Genomic DNA, 17,395 nt, shown 5'->3' on the forward strand with positions numbered 1-17,395 from the left:
TGATTAATCTTTAAGGAACAGAATTAGGCCTTACACTAATTATTTGACAAAAAATAAAAAGATTCAATTTTTAAAATGAGTGAATTTCACCTATTCCGAAAGTGAAGACGTGTAAATTCAGATTCCCATACGATTAACCACAAGAGGAACCTATTTTATGCTCACTGGCCAGGAAGAGACATCACTGAAAAGTGTTAGGCTGAGAGCAGTGATTCCTAATATACCACCCAAACTGAGTTTATGATGAAGGTTAATGGAGATATTGCCAGAGGTGGTGAAGTTCCAGGATCAATCATGCAGGTAAGCTTGGGAAACTGCACTTCATGGGGGTGGGAGCTCTGATGAGACACTTGCCTTTCCATGTGGGAAGGGGCCCCTGTCTCTTGATACTTTCTTAGTACCTTGCATAGGATTTAAATACTTCACTGATTACAGATAACACACTTGCATTGGGCGATGAAGCAAAGCAAAATGTACAGGAATAAGGAATGATGGATGGATGTTGAAGATGTGTGATCGTCATCAGAAATGTGGATTTCTAATGGTTATGGACTCATAGCAGCTGTGACCCATGCATCCAGACTTCTACGACAGTTGAACATGCATTTCCCAGTTGTTTAAAGGAATAAGGACAGTATATATGGTTTATTGTATGGTGACCAGGAGTTGAGTGTAAGGGTAACTGAGGCTTGATTCCTGTCTTTCCCTTACCCTTACCATATTTACCTAATATCCACCATGCCAACGTCTGGGAAATATTATAACCACAAGACACGGTCCATGCAAAGACTGCCAGTAGCACCCTAATATTCATTGTTTCCTTGCTTATCTTTAGTTGGAAACAAGGTCACCTAGAATAAAGACTCTTTTCTAGCATTCCTTGCAGCTAAACATTAGGTTGGTACAACTGCATAATCACCATGTGGCTAAGTTCTAGCCAATGAGATACAGGCAGATGGGATGCATGCAATGTGTACAGGGTTTCCTTAGAGGGAGAAAACATGCCTTTCCCATGTTTTTTCTCTTTCCTGCCAACAAGAGAAGGCTAGAGACTAAGCAGTCATCTCAACTCAGAGCAGAAGCCCCATGTTGAAAATGTGTGATCCTCATCAGAAAAGTGGATTTCTGATGGTTGTGGTCTCATGGCAGCGATGACCCATGCATCCAGACTTCTATGACATTTGAACATGCATTTCCCAGTTGTTTAAGTGACTATTATTTTAGATTTTCAGTCGTCCACAGCTAAATACAATCTCTGTACTAAACCCTTCCAGATAACTTAAACTTACACCTATACCCTCCGGCTTAGATGAAGTCAGAAGTCAGAACCATGGTTTTGCATATATACTGGGTTTGGCCCGTCTGGAGTACACTCAGCTCTCTTGAGCTTCGTCAGCAGCACTGACAGCATGTCAGAACACTCACATGGTCTCAAGCTACTCTGCATCAGGGGTCACTAACTCAAATGCAGATAAGAGCAGAGGACCAAGCTGATGAGTGGTTAAGACTAGCAAACTATAGAGTGCACTCTCAGCCTAAAGAGGAGGGCAGCTCTGCAGACCAGCTATAAGAAGCTACGCAGCATAGCGGCCCTAGAAAGATGAGTCTCCCAGTCTCTAAGAGTCATTGGAAATCTGGATTTTTTACATGAACGTGCTCAATTTTTAAATTTTAGTAACTGAAATATAATAATAATCAATGTTGTGGGTCCAATAAAATGTGGTTTTAGTCAAGATGTGGCCCACTGGCTACATATTCTCAACTTGTAGTCATGATCACTGGGGAGGGGAAGAGGTTCCACACTGAAGAGTTGAGATGTGTATGTTCCTAACACAAGCAAAGTCGTTACCATGCAGATAGAATTTAAGCTGTTAGAGATGGAGTAGATATGTCAAAAGTGCCTGTAATCCCAACCCATAGGGAGGCAAAGGTGGGTTGATCCTTTGGGGCTAGAAGCTCAAGGCCAGCCAGGACAACACAGTAAGCCCCCATCTGTTAAAAACTGAAAAAAAGTGAGCTGAGCATGGTGGAGTGTGCCTGTAGTCTCAGCTCTCTGGGAGGTGAGGAAGAAGGATCCCTTGAGTATAAGAGTTTGAGGTTGCAGTTCAAACTAGGATCCCACCACTGCATTCCAGCCTGCACCACAGAGTGAGACCTTGTCTCTAAAAACAGCAATAACAAAAGAAATGTCAAAAGTACCTAAAATCAGGGTCCTAGATTGTAAAATATAAGTACAGTCTAATTTAACTTTAGATATTGTAAAAACAGCACCATTCTTCCCACTCACCCCTTCCACTATCCTCCCCTTATTAAGATGGGAAAATAAAAATAAAGATTTTTCAGATGCACCATGTTGAGGAGAGATTTACAGTACCCCACCTACCTCACCTCATGTACTTCAGTAAACAGCTGCTATTGCCAGACAACAAGTAAGCTCTTGTGCTCCCACTATACCTCATCCCTGGCAACAGAAGACCAGGGCTCAGAGCCTCAGGTCCTCCACTTTTGGAATGTTCCTTTTTCTCCTTTCCGAGGGCAGTACATTCTCTGGTTCTCACATCTCCTTACGATATTAATGACACCTGCCCACTAGTTCGTACACCTAAGGAATGCAGAGGTGGGACTGTAGACTTGGCTGTCCTCCAGAAACTACATATTCAACCTACTCCTGCCTGGCACCCAGCATTCCACCTTTGCAATTAACCTTGCCATCCTGTTCCTCTGGGCCAAGAAATAATGCCAAAGGCATTAGTTTACAACAGGTTCATTGCAGCATGGCTGCAGGGTTAAGGCGTCACAGTGTTTCCGGAATTCTCACTCTATGTACAATTCACTCTGTAATAACCTGGAGCTCCTTGAGCTTAAGCTGCTCTGAGAATCACTCCTAAATAGTTTTGACCTCCTGGTTTAGGGTCTCTCGGATTTGTGACTAAAGCAAATGCTAACAGAAACCCTGCTGGAGTTGTTTTTATTTCAATTAAGTGAATGGCTCCCCAGAGGCTTAAAGCTTAAGGCCCAACCACTTAGGACACAGCCAGCAAGGTCGGGCCCTCAGAACCAATCAAACTCCCATTTGATTGCATAAACTGAGCAGTGGCATACAATGTGAAGAGTGAATAGGCACTTTTTACTTTCTTTATGCCTCTGGTTTGCAGCCACATGGGAGGCAAAGCTTTGCAGAGCACTGTTTGCCCAATGTATGGCCCACTTAACTAAACGTATCCCTGTTGTGCTACGTTGTAAAATGATACTTGTAAACAAACTGATTTCTGTTTACTGATACCGATTATAATTCCAAATATTTCTTAAGACTTAAAATGTATGTATGAAGATAAATACTTTCATATCTATATACAAATTTACTAAGAAAAGGCAGCTTACCACATTGAAAAAATAAAGATTGGAAAATGTAATAAAATTCTGGAGAATGTGCTGTGCTACCCCACTGTGTGAACAGAAGATTGCTAAAAGCCTTATTATTCAATGTCCGTCCAGTGGACCAGATTTCAGGGAGCTTGTAAGTGTGGAATTTCAGGCAACAAGGGCTAGGAGTTCGCTAGAAGTGCAGAATCCCAGACCTGAGTCAGAACCAGAAACTGCGTTTTAACAAGATCTGCAGGTGATACCTTTGCACTGATTGCAGTTTGAAAAGAGACATAACAATGATAATCAAAGGCGTCATTAGTCCATAGTCCATGTCACTTAGTCTGGAGAAAGAACAAATGGCCTTAAGTCCTACTTACACCATGTAACAAAATTACTTGACTCTTCAGTTTTTCCTCATTTGTAAAACAGGAATGATAACACATCTCATAGGATAGAGATACTTACTTATTAACTACTGAGGATTGCTCAACTATAAAGCTGTGTTGACATTATTTACCTGCATTGTCATGCATGTACACAACCATCTTGGGACCACGTTTTGAACATCTCTAACTGGAGGAATCACCTTGAAAATCCCCTGGAAATGTTTATTGGCTGGAAGTAAGGACAAATGGACACTTGCCTAAACAGAAAAAAAAACAAAATTAAGTGTAAACGATGAATAATTTGCTTCTGAGTATAAAGATAGGCCATAAAGACAAGTCCTATCTTTGGCTGAAGTCTATGGTAACAACGTGAATGTGTGTCAAAGTAAGGAAAATAATGAAAATAAAACTTTAAAAAAATCTTTGATAGGCATAATCCTCAAATACTAACTCCTCACGCATCACCGAAGACATAAGGAACAAATGAAGCAGGGAAAAATGGAAATGATGACAAAAAAAGAAAAAGATATAAAGTTAAAATTTACCTGACATTATTTAGTTCAGCTCTATTAGATGTGCACACCCCACAGCTACATAGATCCTCTCTCCCGTCTGTACTTATAAGGACACCTCTGATGCTGCTTCCTTGAGTGTGGATTCTTATGAAAGGAAGCTTGTCTCAAATGATCAGAACAGCCTGTTCATTTTTTTTTTATGCAAACTGCTTCTATCTTTTTCAAATCCTCTCCACCTGATGAGTTAGGTCAACAAAGACTTCTACTGATGATAATTCAGTTACACTACTTCAGTTATTAAATATACCTAGTTTTAAGGAAACTGTTTAAAAAGATGCGGTTAAGTTTTACTCTATTTGAAGTAAGAAGAACTTCACCAACACACTCTTTATACCAATTTCATTTTATAGAAAGTTTTCAAATGCATGCATTGCAACTTGCGATTTCAACTGGCAAATGAACTCATATCTACTAAATTGATAAATCGACAGCAACAAATCACAGATTGCAAGGCAGGTGGCTTTATCTGACACAGGAATGCAATATGGCTTGAATTAATAACTATATGACATTTAAGATGTGTAACACCTGTATCATGCACACTTTTGTGTATGTGCATGTGCATGTGGCTGGGCAAATTTCATGCTCTAATGAAGAAAGCTATCATATCATCATTAATTAATTGGGATATATATATCTATGAGGACACATGGCTAACTGTACGGAGCTGTGGCTATTATCTAGTTTATTACTGTTGTTTCAAAGACAAGGTAGTAAGTTTGGGATAAATGTCCTCAAGTCTCTCAACCAAGATTCTTTTTTTTGAAAATGTTAGTATTTCAGATCGTATTTAAAGTCCCAAAAAAGTCACTTTGCAAGTCTATGCTGTTAAAGGTCACATTCTCATTGAATACCTTTCTCTACCCTTGATGTATCTGTGTTGTCCTTAAAATCAAGGACAACTACTTAAAACACCCACTTCTCTTAGAAATAGAATTGGGTCAGGCACAGTGGCTCAAGCCTGTAATCCCAGCACTTTGGGAGGCCGAGGCGGGCGGATCACAAGGACAAGAGATTGAGACCATGGTGAAACCTGTCTCTATTAAAAAATACAAAAATTAGCTGGGCATGGTGGTGCATGCCTGTGATCCCAGCTTCTCGGGAGGCCGAGGTAAGAGACTTGCTTGAACCTGGGAAGTGGAGGTTGCAGTGAGCCAGGATCGTGCCACTGCACTCCAGCCTGGCACCTGGCAATAGAGTGAGACTCTGTCTCAAAAAAAAAAAAAAAAAGAAATGGAATTAGTTGAACACAGCTTTGTTTAGGGGAAACATGCACCGCAAAAAAAAAAAAAAAAAAAAAAAAGAAATTTTCAATAAACCAAAAAGAAAATGACAAGAGCATGTTTCCATCTTTGTGCTGGGGGAAACAGGAGACATGGCAACGCTCTCATGGAAAGGGTGCTTTTCTGCACATCTTATTCATGAGGAGCAGCACACCCAGGCCTGGACTTCTCTTGAAATGCAGCCATGGTCTTTTCATTTTCCTCGGCAATTCTTCAGAGAGAGACAAAGGCATGGGCTGAGCAATGGCCTCTGTGGGGGAAAAGAGTTTTCTTCCTATCAACTCCCTTCACTGCTTAATTATCTAAACTAGACCTTATTTTTCACTGTTGTTCTTTTTCAAATGGATTTTGGGATCTATCCTGTTATTCCCTTGCAATTTTGCTAATATCCAAAAATGTAAATTTATAGACAAATGTGCTGGTATAGCATTCTGCAGCAAAAAATTATTATTCACTTTTCTAAAGGCAAACAAAAAGCTTTCATATTTAAAGTATGACCCATTGGGCAGAACAGGATTTACCTGAGTCTCCCTTGCTATTATTTGCTTAAATCTACATGTGTTTAGAAACCACAGGAAACATGTTCCAACCTTTATTTTTCCTTTGAAATCATACACAATACAACAGAATTCAGAGAAAAAGAATTAATGCACCATTATGTGAATGATGCAAGAGTTCTATCCAACAACTGCGAAACACCCCATTTAACCTCAGAATGGAGATGTTCTCATGACTACAGGAATAATTATCAGTGACAAATCCTGTGAGATCTTAAATATTCTCATAAGATTCCCAAACATTGCTAGTTGGTATTTTTTACAAAATCCCTTTGTTATTAGAGCAATTATGAATAATATTTCATGGTAACATCATATATACTGCCCCCATAAAAAGCTACTAATGAGTCACATTCTCTATACGAAAGTCTCGGCTAGTCGCCATAGCTCACGTCTGTAATCCTTACACTTTGGGAAGCTGAGGAGGCAGGAGAATCACTTGAGTTCAGGAGTTCTAGACCCGCCTGGGCAACACAGTGAGACTCCATCTCTATGAAAAATAAAAAATAAAAAAAATAGCTGGGTATGGTGGTGCGTGGCTGTAATCCCAGCTACAGGCTGAGGTGACAGAGTGAAGCTAAGGCAGGAGGATTACTTGAGTCCTGGAGGCTGACGCTACAGTGAGCCATGATTGTATCATTGCATTACAGCCTGGGTGACAGAGTGAGACCCTGCCTCAAAAAAAAAAAAAAAATCCATGAAATGTTCTCTTCAGTTAGGGTTTGGGTGTATGGCTTTCACCCATCAGGGCCCCTATGATTTGGAAACCTGTTGGCCTCTCCCTGCAGGGGTCTGTTTACTCTTGTCCAGGTTGCTGGCCAATCTGTACTAACTTCTCCTATACCCAGAACTCTGAAGCAGGGGCCTACTATCTCAACAGATGGCACAGACAGGCCTGGTAGCTGGGAGCTCACTGCAAGGGACATGTGGCAGGCTGACTTTGTAAATACACTGCAAGGGGAGAATGATTAGCCACATATGTCTGTGATTTACCGGTCAGCTGGAAGCCACAGACCCCAAGTATGCTGATTCACTAAGAAAAAGGAGGGAATACACTGACTGGATAAGTGAAACAAAGAACAACCCTGCTCATAATTGGTCTTAGTACAGCCTCACCTTGTAATGAATACTTTGTGGCTTCATGGCTTAGGAGGGTGGTAGAAAGAGGTTTTCAGAATGTGACTCAGCCTCCCCCATCACCATACACCCTGTGTGGTAATACTCTGATGTTGCTATTTAGGGACAAATGGCTTGTCAATGTGGTAACTCGAATGGGCAGCATCAGTTTGTAAAAAGAAGTCTTACTGGACCCACGATCCCTACTGTATCTTAATGTGTTGGGGTGCTGGGAAGAGGAAAAAGAGGGCATGGGAGGGAGAAATCGCTCCAGATAGCAAGTGACCGAGGATCCTATAAGCCACAAGCCAGAACCCCTCAGCAGTTTGGTCTTTAGAGGAGAGGGGCAATTCTGGAGATAGCTTGGTTCTTTTTCTGCCAAGCTCCTAACAGACCCATGTCTGGGTTATATAAACAACAGAGTCGACAAAAAAAATAAAAATTCAAAAAGAGCAATTTCATTAAACTCTGGAACACACTAGAGGCAAAACTACTGGCAAGGACAACAGTAGAGCTTCAGAAACTCTGAGGGGCCAGGATTACAGAGGCGCCCTCAGCAGAAGCCAGGGAGCCTCCCACACCCAGTGGAGCAGCAGACATTCTGATGCCAGAAGAAACGGTGCCACAAAACCTGGTGCCTGGCAAAGGCACCACCTGCCATGAGTACACTGGATGTGAACATGTGTGGAGAGGTCCCTGGGCTCCTAGGAACAGCTGAGCTCATAGTGTTCAAGGGGGTTAGATGTCCTAAATTAGCCAGTTAGGTGCATGAACTCTAGATAAAAATATGAAATAAATGAATTCATTATTTCTATCAAAATGTATGATCATTTTTACTTGTTGAACACTGTACCAGGAATTTTATGTGTTTGTCATATTATTTAAAACTCACACATCCCTATGGGATATGAGGACAGTTGTTCTTCCATCTTTCAGATGATGGTTGATGTCAAATGTTAAACTGATGACTTCAGGGTCACAGAGCCAAGATTCAATTCCAGCATCATCTGACCCGATGCCCGTGGTCTTAACAGTTATTCTCTATTGCTCCCCTCATCAATGACACATAAAGTGGCCAAAAATGAGATGACTTTAAAGAAATACTAGGAAGATCTTCAACTACAAAATTGATGTTTCAAAACATTTTCAATATAGTTTCAAAACATTTTTAATATACTGCCATTTAATGTTCTATTGTTACTATTTTAAGTTACAGATTAGATCTTGCTACTTCCCTGCTTGAATGCCTCCCCTTTGCCCCTAGACTGTAGCCTCTAATGACTTGGTTCCAGCCCCAGCCCATCTTTTAACCAGATTTCAATCTTTCTCCCCATCTGCTCACACCCCCGATTCCTACCATCGCCGACCACTGGCCAGGTTCCTGATCATACTTGCTCCTTCACAAGTCATGCTGTGCACTCTTGCCTGCATTCCTGAAAGTCTAGCTTAAGCATTACGTCACCTACACAGTCTTCCCTGACCCCAGTAAAACTAGTGGCTCCCTACTGCATATTTATTGCACATAGCTTTAGATTTACTTATGGCAATTTATCTTAAATGTCAATTCACATGTGTGATTCCTTTACAAAAACTACTCTGGGGCAGTGATTTTGCCTTCTTAATTTCAGTCCTCCAGTGTATGGCATCAAATATTTGCTATACAAGAGTCACTCAATATATTCAGTGAACTGAACTTCCTGGCTCTGGTTATAACCAAGTTTACCTGAGAATTACGCTGACTCTCTTTTTCTCAGTTCTGATAGGAAATAAGCAAAAAATTAAGCTTCTCTTGAGTCGTTAGACTTCCCTTACTGCATTTAAAGACTTTTACATTCATTAAATTAAATACACTTTCTTTTCTATCACCGCTGCCCCTTCCTTCTCACTGCCTGAGATGTATATTTCCTCTGCAAGTCTTCCACCTTCTCTTAAGGCTGACAAATAAAATATATGTCTCTCAATTAAATGTAATTTTCAGATAAACAGCAAATATTTTAGTATAAGTATATCCCAAAACTTGCATGGAATCTACTTATACTAAGAGTCATTTGTTGGCCCCACGCAGTGGCTCACGCCTGTAATCCCAGCACTTTGGGAGGTCAAGGAGGGCACATCACAAGGTCAAGAGACCGAGACCATCCTGGCCAACATGGTTAAACCCCGTCTTTACTAAAAATACAAAAATTACCTGGGCATGGTGGCATGCACCTATAGTCCCAGCTACTCGGGAGACTGAGGCAGGAGAATTGCTTGAACCACAGAGGCGGAGATTGCAGTGAGCTGAGATCGTGTCACTGCACTCCAGCCTGGTGACAGAGCGAGATTTCACCTCAAAAAAAAAAAATAATTTGTCATTTATTGAAATTCAAAATTTAACTGGTTACTCTGTTGCTGTTGTTAACATCTGGCAATCCTATTTTCTTTACAACTGTCTTCAAACCATTATTTTCCTCGAGTGACCCATAGCAGCCTCCTCTTGGGTTATAACATGGGGTCCTACTGTTAATGAAATGCCTTTGTGCCATAGGGGCAATAAAAAACACAAACATGAAACTTCAGTGACCTTCTAGTTTGGGTAGGATAAGATGAAAGGTGCATACCTGTAACGAATTGCTAGGACTACATGATTGCTCACGCTCCTGCATCTGGCTGTCCCTCACCTTTCAGACTTGACCTGGGAAATTGTCTTCTTGTGTGTTCTTATATTTTTTTCAAGCACTTTTTAAGATCTCTCCCTCGCTAAATTTCCCCAATTCTAGTCAGATCCTGGATTCGTTACCCTGAATCCTTCCCCTGTGGGCAGCAAATCTGCTTATCTTTGACCTTTATGAAAAAATGAATAGGTCTGTAGTTTCCCTTCAAGAGGTTCTTGTCTGCATTTTTTCTGCATTCACGAAGGTCATGAGCAGACACTGGGCCAATGCAGACTTCTCTCTTTCTGCATACACTGGAGAATACCCAAGGAGGGAAGGCTTGCTGACTGTCAGCAGAGTCAGCACAGCAAGTTCTTCAGGGACTGTCTTCTTCCCTAATCCCTTAGGAATCATAAGGGATGCATCTCCCATTTCCAAATACCAGATACTCACTTGTGTGTCAGTATGGTTTTATCTATAGCAGTGCTCTCCTATGTTGTAATGGAAATATTCTATTCTACTCTGTCCCATATGGTAACTTCTGGATACACGTGGCTATGGACAACAGATTAACATGTGGCAAGTATGACTGAGGGACTAATATTTTAATTTTGTGTAGTTTTAATTGATTTAAATTTAAATAATTACATGTAGCGAGAGACTACTGGATTAGACAGCGTAAGCCTACAGAATTAAATTGCCTGCATGACTGAAGTTACTTTATTTAGGAGAGGTGGTGAATCCCTACAGCTCTGGACAAGGTCTAGGGCAGATATTATCAACCAGGGCTGATTTTACCCCAGGGGACATCTGGCAATGCCTGGAGACATTTTCAGGTATCTAGGGGTAGTGGTGCCACTGGCATCTAGAGGGTGGAGGTCAGGGAAGCTGCCAGACATCCTACCATACGTAGGATAAGATCCCACAAAAATAATTATCCAGCTGACCAAGATTTGAATCTGTGCTATACCTCTCAACCTGAGCAAATCATTCATCTTTCTTGGGCTACACTTTCCTTATAAAATGGCATGAATAGTACTTGTAGCACGTGTTGGTTATGAGAACCAAAAATTAGGCAAAGTGGCAGAAAATGTTCATTCTATAAAGTCCAGCTATTACTGAATTGCTCAACTGACAAAACAATGAGAGCATCATATTTGAGTCCTGTGGTGGACAAATCCTAGTCCTTGGTGGCTGAGGCACTCTTGATCACCTGGAGGTGAGTGGGTCTGAATGGTTCCTCCGTCCTCTGCTAGAACAAGTAGCTGTGTTTTACAATGGGCTTTCAATTAATTTTGAAATTAATATTGTTCAAAAGCAGCGTTCTGTAAAAAAGTTTGAACACCACAGCTCTACGCCCTCAGTAATTCTAACGTGGAGAACTGGATCCAGGCAGGAGAAAGAGAGCTATCTGGGGGGACATTTACCTTTGTCCTCTTTTCAATTATACCAGGTAATAGGTCTCATCCACTGAGAACCTACAAATAGTGTCTTTGTCACTTATTTTTCCTGTGTATGGAGATATATATATATCTCCAGAGTCTAAGTGACTTGATAAAGGCATTTTTGGGCATTTAACCTCTTTTGGGCCGGTGACCAGAGAATTTTCCAGAAACAATTGATGGCATCAAGGCCAATCCAGTTCAGGAGAGACATGGCATACTTCTCAGCAACTTCCTCAGTTGCTCTCAAATGCTCCTTATGTTATCACTGACTGCATTTGTGGACCAGGGACTGATGAATATTGTTTTATTCTGCAAAAGCCTTGGAAATAAGAATGTAGAGGAAAGGGCAGATTCTCCCTGCTGCCTTGGGGAAGCATTAGGACACTGGCCTTTGTGGAAGTGGTTTAATCTCTCCTTAAAGCAAATATCATCTGTCTGCTTCTCTGCTGAGTGATCTACTCTCACTTTTTGGGATGCAGGCTCATTTAACAACTGGCAATCAAACCCGCTTCAGCAGTCACAATAGGGACTGTCGAGGTTCATTACACTGAAAAAATATGCCATCTTTATTTCTATTCTATTGTTTCCCAAAGATTAACAATGCACATTTTTTTCAATGGCCTGTTTTCATGAAATTTCACTCGGATATATTTCTAAGCCCTGGATCCAGATGATACAACACAGAGTCGAATGTGAGTGGCATTTCTTGTGCTGCTGTGATAAAGTGTGACACTATTCTGGACAAATTCGGAAAAAAAATGGCATCAGGAATTCAAGAGAAAAAATAATAGGAGACTCAAGAGTTTACGATGTGGGAGTAGGGAAATGTACTCTTGATTTAGATAGTGATTACTGATAATGATTTAATAGTAACTTGCGGTTCACTGCAATTATTTAGTGTGTGGAATTCTTGCAAAATCCTGGTGATATGTAGTGGACACTTAATATGCATCTGTAGAGGAAAGCATTAAAAGAGTTACCCCTGTGGCACTTTGGGGAAGCTTAAAAAAGATATAGGGGAACCAACAAAATAGTAATAAGCTATTGCAACTAAAATTTAAAAAGAAAGTAGAAATAACTGATTTTGAGAAGATGGGACAATGGTAGTTTCAAAACATGGCTCACTTTTTTAAAGAGTCCTCCTACTGATAGGTGAAGTGTTTGTTTTCTCCCCTTGGGTACAATTATGACTGCTTTAATGGAGAGATCCCAGGTAGACACAGAAAGGACACTGCATGACTTCTAAGGCTATGTCATAAAAGGGCACAAAACTTTGTCTGGCCCCATTGGGACATTCTGTGGAAAGCCATCCATCATTTCTGAAGTCCAGCTGCCCTGAGACTATTATTCTGGAGAGACCACGAGGCCCATTGTTCAACATCCTGGTTGAGTGCTCATCCGTCACGTAAACCCTCATGCATCCGAGTGAGCCATCTTGGGTGCCCAGCTCAACTGAGCCTTCATGTGACTGCTGCTTCAGATGATATCTGCCTGAAACCTCAGAAGAAACTCTAAATAGTCAATGCCTGGTGAGTCCATTCCAGATCCCTTATCCTCAAAATGATGAGCAAAATAAAATGTTTGTAGTTTTACGCCACTAGGTTTGGAGATAATTTGTTAAGCTGCAATGGTAACTGGAACAGGTATTAAATCTGTCCGGAATTGGGTCTGGGTTTTCCCTAAATGCCTGTAGAATGAGTTACTTTAGGAAGCTGTCTTAGTCTGTGTGGGCGCTTCTGTATAACAAGGTATCATAGACTGAGTGACTTAAACCACAGATACTTATTTTCTCACAGTTCTGGAGGCTGGAAGTCCAAGATCGGGGGCCAGCAGAGTCAGCTTTTGGTGAGGACCCTATTCCTAACTTGCAAATAGTCTCGTTCTTACTGTGGACTCACATGGCCTTTCCTCAGTGTGCACACAGAGGGGAAGAGAGATCTGGTGTCTCCTCCTCTTCTTAAAAGGATTCTAATCCCATGATGAGGACTCTACTCTCATAATCTAATTACCTCTCAAAGGCACCATCTCCAAATATGATCATATTGGGGGTTAGGTCTTCAACATATGAACTTCAGGGAGACACAAATATCCAATTCATAACAGGAGCTTAGAAAGAATATGTCCAAATTTGAAAGAATTCAAAGGATAAGCAGTAAAATGTTAAAGTCAAAATCACCAAGAGTTGTTTATAACCCAGCACTAAAATCCAAAAATGCTACAGATTCAAATGTAGCCAAGTCTCAGAAGTCAGTAAAGCTTCCTAATGCCCAGATTCAACAGTACAATTGAGTGACAGGGATGAATGATGCATTAGACTATGCCATAGCTATCATCCTCTAGACTACTGGCCCAGCACAAGTAGAATGTTCCCCCAACAGTGCTTTTCCAATAGCCTGAGTATGCTGTAGTTAGCATGCATAACCTGTATCTTCCAGCCAGAAACCCTCCACTGGAGGTGAGATTGGTTTATGGGCATAGCCTTCTGGGACCCTGAAATAAAGATCAATGATCTCATTCATACATGTGACAAATACTAATGACTCATGTTGAATAAAATTTTGGGGTGTTTATTTTTCTGAAGCCAAAGGAAAAAACTATGACCAAGGCAGAGTGCATGCGAAGAGCTGAGTCTTGTGTGGCAGTCAGTCAGGGAATGTTCTGATACAGTACAGTAAGTTCCACACCAAAGGATGTGCCGAGCTGAAGGAGAGTCCAGAGTGGGGGTACCTTGATCTGTAGGGAAGCTGGGGAATGTATCCCAGAAGAGGGAGAGAAAGACCCAGGCCTTGCTAGTTGTAGTTCTCAAGCCCATACCAACTGCATTTGTTACTCAGAAAACCATATAGAGGTTTTTAACTTCTGTATTTTTTTCATAATGGTATGTTATTTTAGATGACTATTTGCTTTATAAAACCAACGTAATATATTAACCCCTCAGTATCAGTATCCTGCATTCATTTAGGATTTGACTTTTTTTTTTAACAAATGTGGCATTTGCATCCTCATAAATTCAAATATTTAAAAAATATTTTAGTGGATAGATAAAAATATTTGCATCCTCATAAATGCAAATATTTTTATCTATCCGTTAAAGCAGTCATAATTGTACCCTTTGTATCATACAGCAAAAGCCTATAGTTCAAATAACAAAAACATAACATTTTTTGAGCACCTAGCATTTGAAAGGTGTGTGGTTATATCTTTCTATCCTATAGAAAATATCATAGTTTTTCCTAAAGTGTTTTAAATTATATACTAATATATCAGCCTGTCTTCTACTATTTTATAAATTACCAATAATCAATATCCTCTGGATAGATTTTAAATTGAGTCAGAAATTCTGTTACTTTGTGAAAAAGCCTATGAAGATATATCTAATGCATAAACATTTGAAGTATTTTTACTGCCAAGGCAATAGCTCTATTTATTTGCTATATTTTTCTTCTCACCTTTTTTCATTCAAACATGGGTGTGTACATGTGCACTCACGAGCGTGCATACACACACGCACGTGCACACACACACACACACATTATTCTAATTAGTATATAAAATTCTTCTGAGAATTTAATAAAGTGCTTTGACTTTGAAGCCTCACTTCTCTGGATACACTGAGAAGACTTGTTTGACCTTTTCTCCCACCAGTGTTAGCAAGTGAGGTAGGAAAAAGACATGAGTTTACAATTGAGTTGTGTGATTGACAGACTGACTATGTGACATCATACTCAATTCTCTAGGCTTCCATTTCTCTATCAATAAGATGGGAAGTCCAACTGAACCTTCTAAGGATATTGTGAAGTAGTATGAAAAATCAACTTCATTGCCTGTAAGAGCTCTGCATTCAACCCACAAGGACTCCAGGTTTGATCTATATTCAGAGCCCATGTGAGGGACACCTTATGAAAATATAAATGCAGGGTCACGGTGCGGTGGCTCACACCTGTAATCCCAGTACTTTGGAAGGTCGAGGCAGGTGGATCATTTGAGGTCAGTCGTTTGAGACCGGCCAAGATGGTGAAACCCCGTTTCTACTAAAACTACGAAAATCAGCTGGACATGGTGGCATGCACCTGTAGTTCCATCTGCTCAGGAGACTAAGGCATTAGGATAGCTTGTACCCAGGAGGCGGAGGTTGTAGTGAGCCAAGCTTGCACTATCACACTCGAGCCTGGACAAAAAGAGCAAAACTCCATCTCTAAAAGAAATAAAATAAACAAACAAACAAATAAATAATTATTTTTTTTTAAAAAAAAAGGCAAGAAAACATGAATGCAGAGTGAGTTTCTTGGGCGTCCACAGGAAAAAACCACAGACTACAAAGTCTCAACCCTAGTCTCAAACTAACCCTGATTTACCCAAGTCTGTAAGGCATTTCACATTCCCTATGATTTTATAAACGAGGCTTTTAGTCAAAGAAATTAGGTCAAGAAAGCCAACAGCTTATGTTTGTAACAATCAGAAAGTCATAATAATGTATCATAAATTCCTGTAACTGCTCCAAATAAGTTGGTGAATGTACCACATGGTACTGTTGCTCTTCTCACATTTAACCATGACAGGTGTCACAAATCAGCCATGGTCCATTTTCCCACAGAGACAAGATCCTTCTCAACACATTAATTGATTAGAGTTAACCCTTTAGATGAAGATTTGCAATCCATGCTCTGTGTAAAAGAGATGCCAGATAAAAGATGCCAGGGAGGCTTGGCTTAGTATAATTCATTCTCACCTTGGATGCTTTTTTAGGATAAGTTAATTTCCTTTGCCAATAAAAATAAGTGTAGAAATAGTATTAAACATGGTTCTCAACAGCATTCAGTTCAGTTAACCAGTTTAAGCCTTGAGGCCATTCTCCATTTCGCCACCAGATCATTAAAAATGGCTTAAAACAACAACAAAAACTAAGCATTGTGGTTCATGCCTTTAATCCCAGAACTTTGGGAGGCCAAGGCAGGCAGACAGGGCAGATCCCTTAAGTCAGGAGTCTGAGACCAGCCTGGCCAACATGGTGAAACCCTGTCTCCACTAAAAATACAAAAATTAGCTGGGAATGGTGGCACAAACCTGTAATCCCAGCTACTTGGGAAGCTGAGGCAGGAGAATAGCTTGAACCTGGGAGGCAGAAGTTGCAGTGAGCCGAGATCATGTCGTTGTACTCCAGCTGGGTGACAGAGCAAGACTCTGTCTCAAACAAAACAAAACAAAATAAAACAACAAAAAAACCCACTAGCTACTAGATTATCAACTTACTGCTGCTATTTTGAACCCTTGAGACAACCTGTAAAAGACTTTCTCCAAGCCTGTGTGCTTTTTGTGATCTGTCCAAGGTACCATCTTGATGCTAATTTCTTAAATCCACATGTCTAGAAGCAATGATTCAGTTATAAATATCTTCTGGGGATTGAAACTGTCTTATTACAGATGAAAATAGTGCTTTGAATATAGTGTTTTATCCTCTGATTTGTTTTAGTTACTATCCATTCCATAAATACATACTATTACTATGTGAACTCATTCCTCTTCAAAGACAGGAATGTATTGAATATTTCACAATTATTCTATTCCTCCAAACAAGTCACTTAATTAACAGCAATAGCATTAGTCATGTCAGGGGAAAAGTCATTTTAAAATTTTGCTAGATAATGTCTTTATATACAAGCAGCTGCATTATCATAATGCAGCTCTTATATTGGGTGCTTTCTATTCAACCGCTGTACCCTCCACCCCAGTCTAATGAACAGCACAAAGCAAACAGATTCTTGTCTCTACAGAATCCATTAAATAGCCTATTTCTTAAACACTTTAAGAACAGCAAATATTCTTTGTCGTACCACTTCTATCGTAAAAACTTTTAACTTGAAAATACTCCATATAGCTGCTAAAAGTAAAAAAAATAATTAAAAATTACTCTGCCTCCTTTCTTGCCTTTCTCTACAGTTATAAGAAAAATGAAAATACATTACAAAAATAAAATGTTCAAAAATGTATTTGGAAGAAAATTTAAATCACACATGATTTTCTCAGTCAGAATAAG

At 40.1% G+C, this 17,395-nt stretch overlaps 1 protein-coding gene across 9 annotated transcripts in view; it reads right to left on the reverse strand.

Annotated features, from left to right (window-relative positions):
* The window catches only part of CTNNA2 (catenin alpha 2), a 1,148,556-nt gene that overhangs the window by 586,385 nt on the left and 544,776 nt on the right, over nt 1–17,395 (reverse strand). For 4 of the 9 annotated variants that reach the window (XM_054244769.2, XM_054244768.2, XM_054244767.2 and 1 more), the window contains exons 8-9: nt 9,472–9,612; nt 3,884–4,009 (exon numbers count right to left, since the gene is read on the reverse strand). The exons of the other annotated variants lie outside the window; for them this stretch is intronic. In XM_054244769.2, coding sequence (XP_054100744.2) covers nt 3,884–4,009; nt 9,472–9,612 — 267 coding nt within the window. The remainder of the gene's footprint in view (nt 1–3,883; nt 4,010–9,471; nt 9,613–17,395) is intronic. 9 annotated transcript variants of the gene reach the window in all.

The sequence above is a fragment of the Callithrix jacchus genome, chromosome 14, assembly GCF_049354715.1.
Source record: "Callithrix jacchus isolate 240 chromosome 14, calJac240_pri, whole genome shotgun sequence".
Lineage (NCBI taxonomy): Eukaryota > Metazoa > Chordata > Mammalia > Primates > Cebidae > Callithrix > Callithrix jacchus.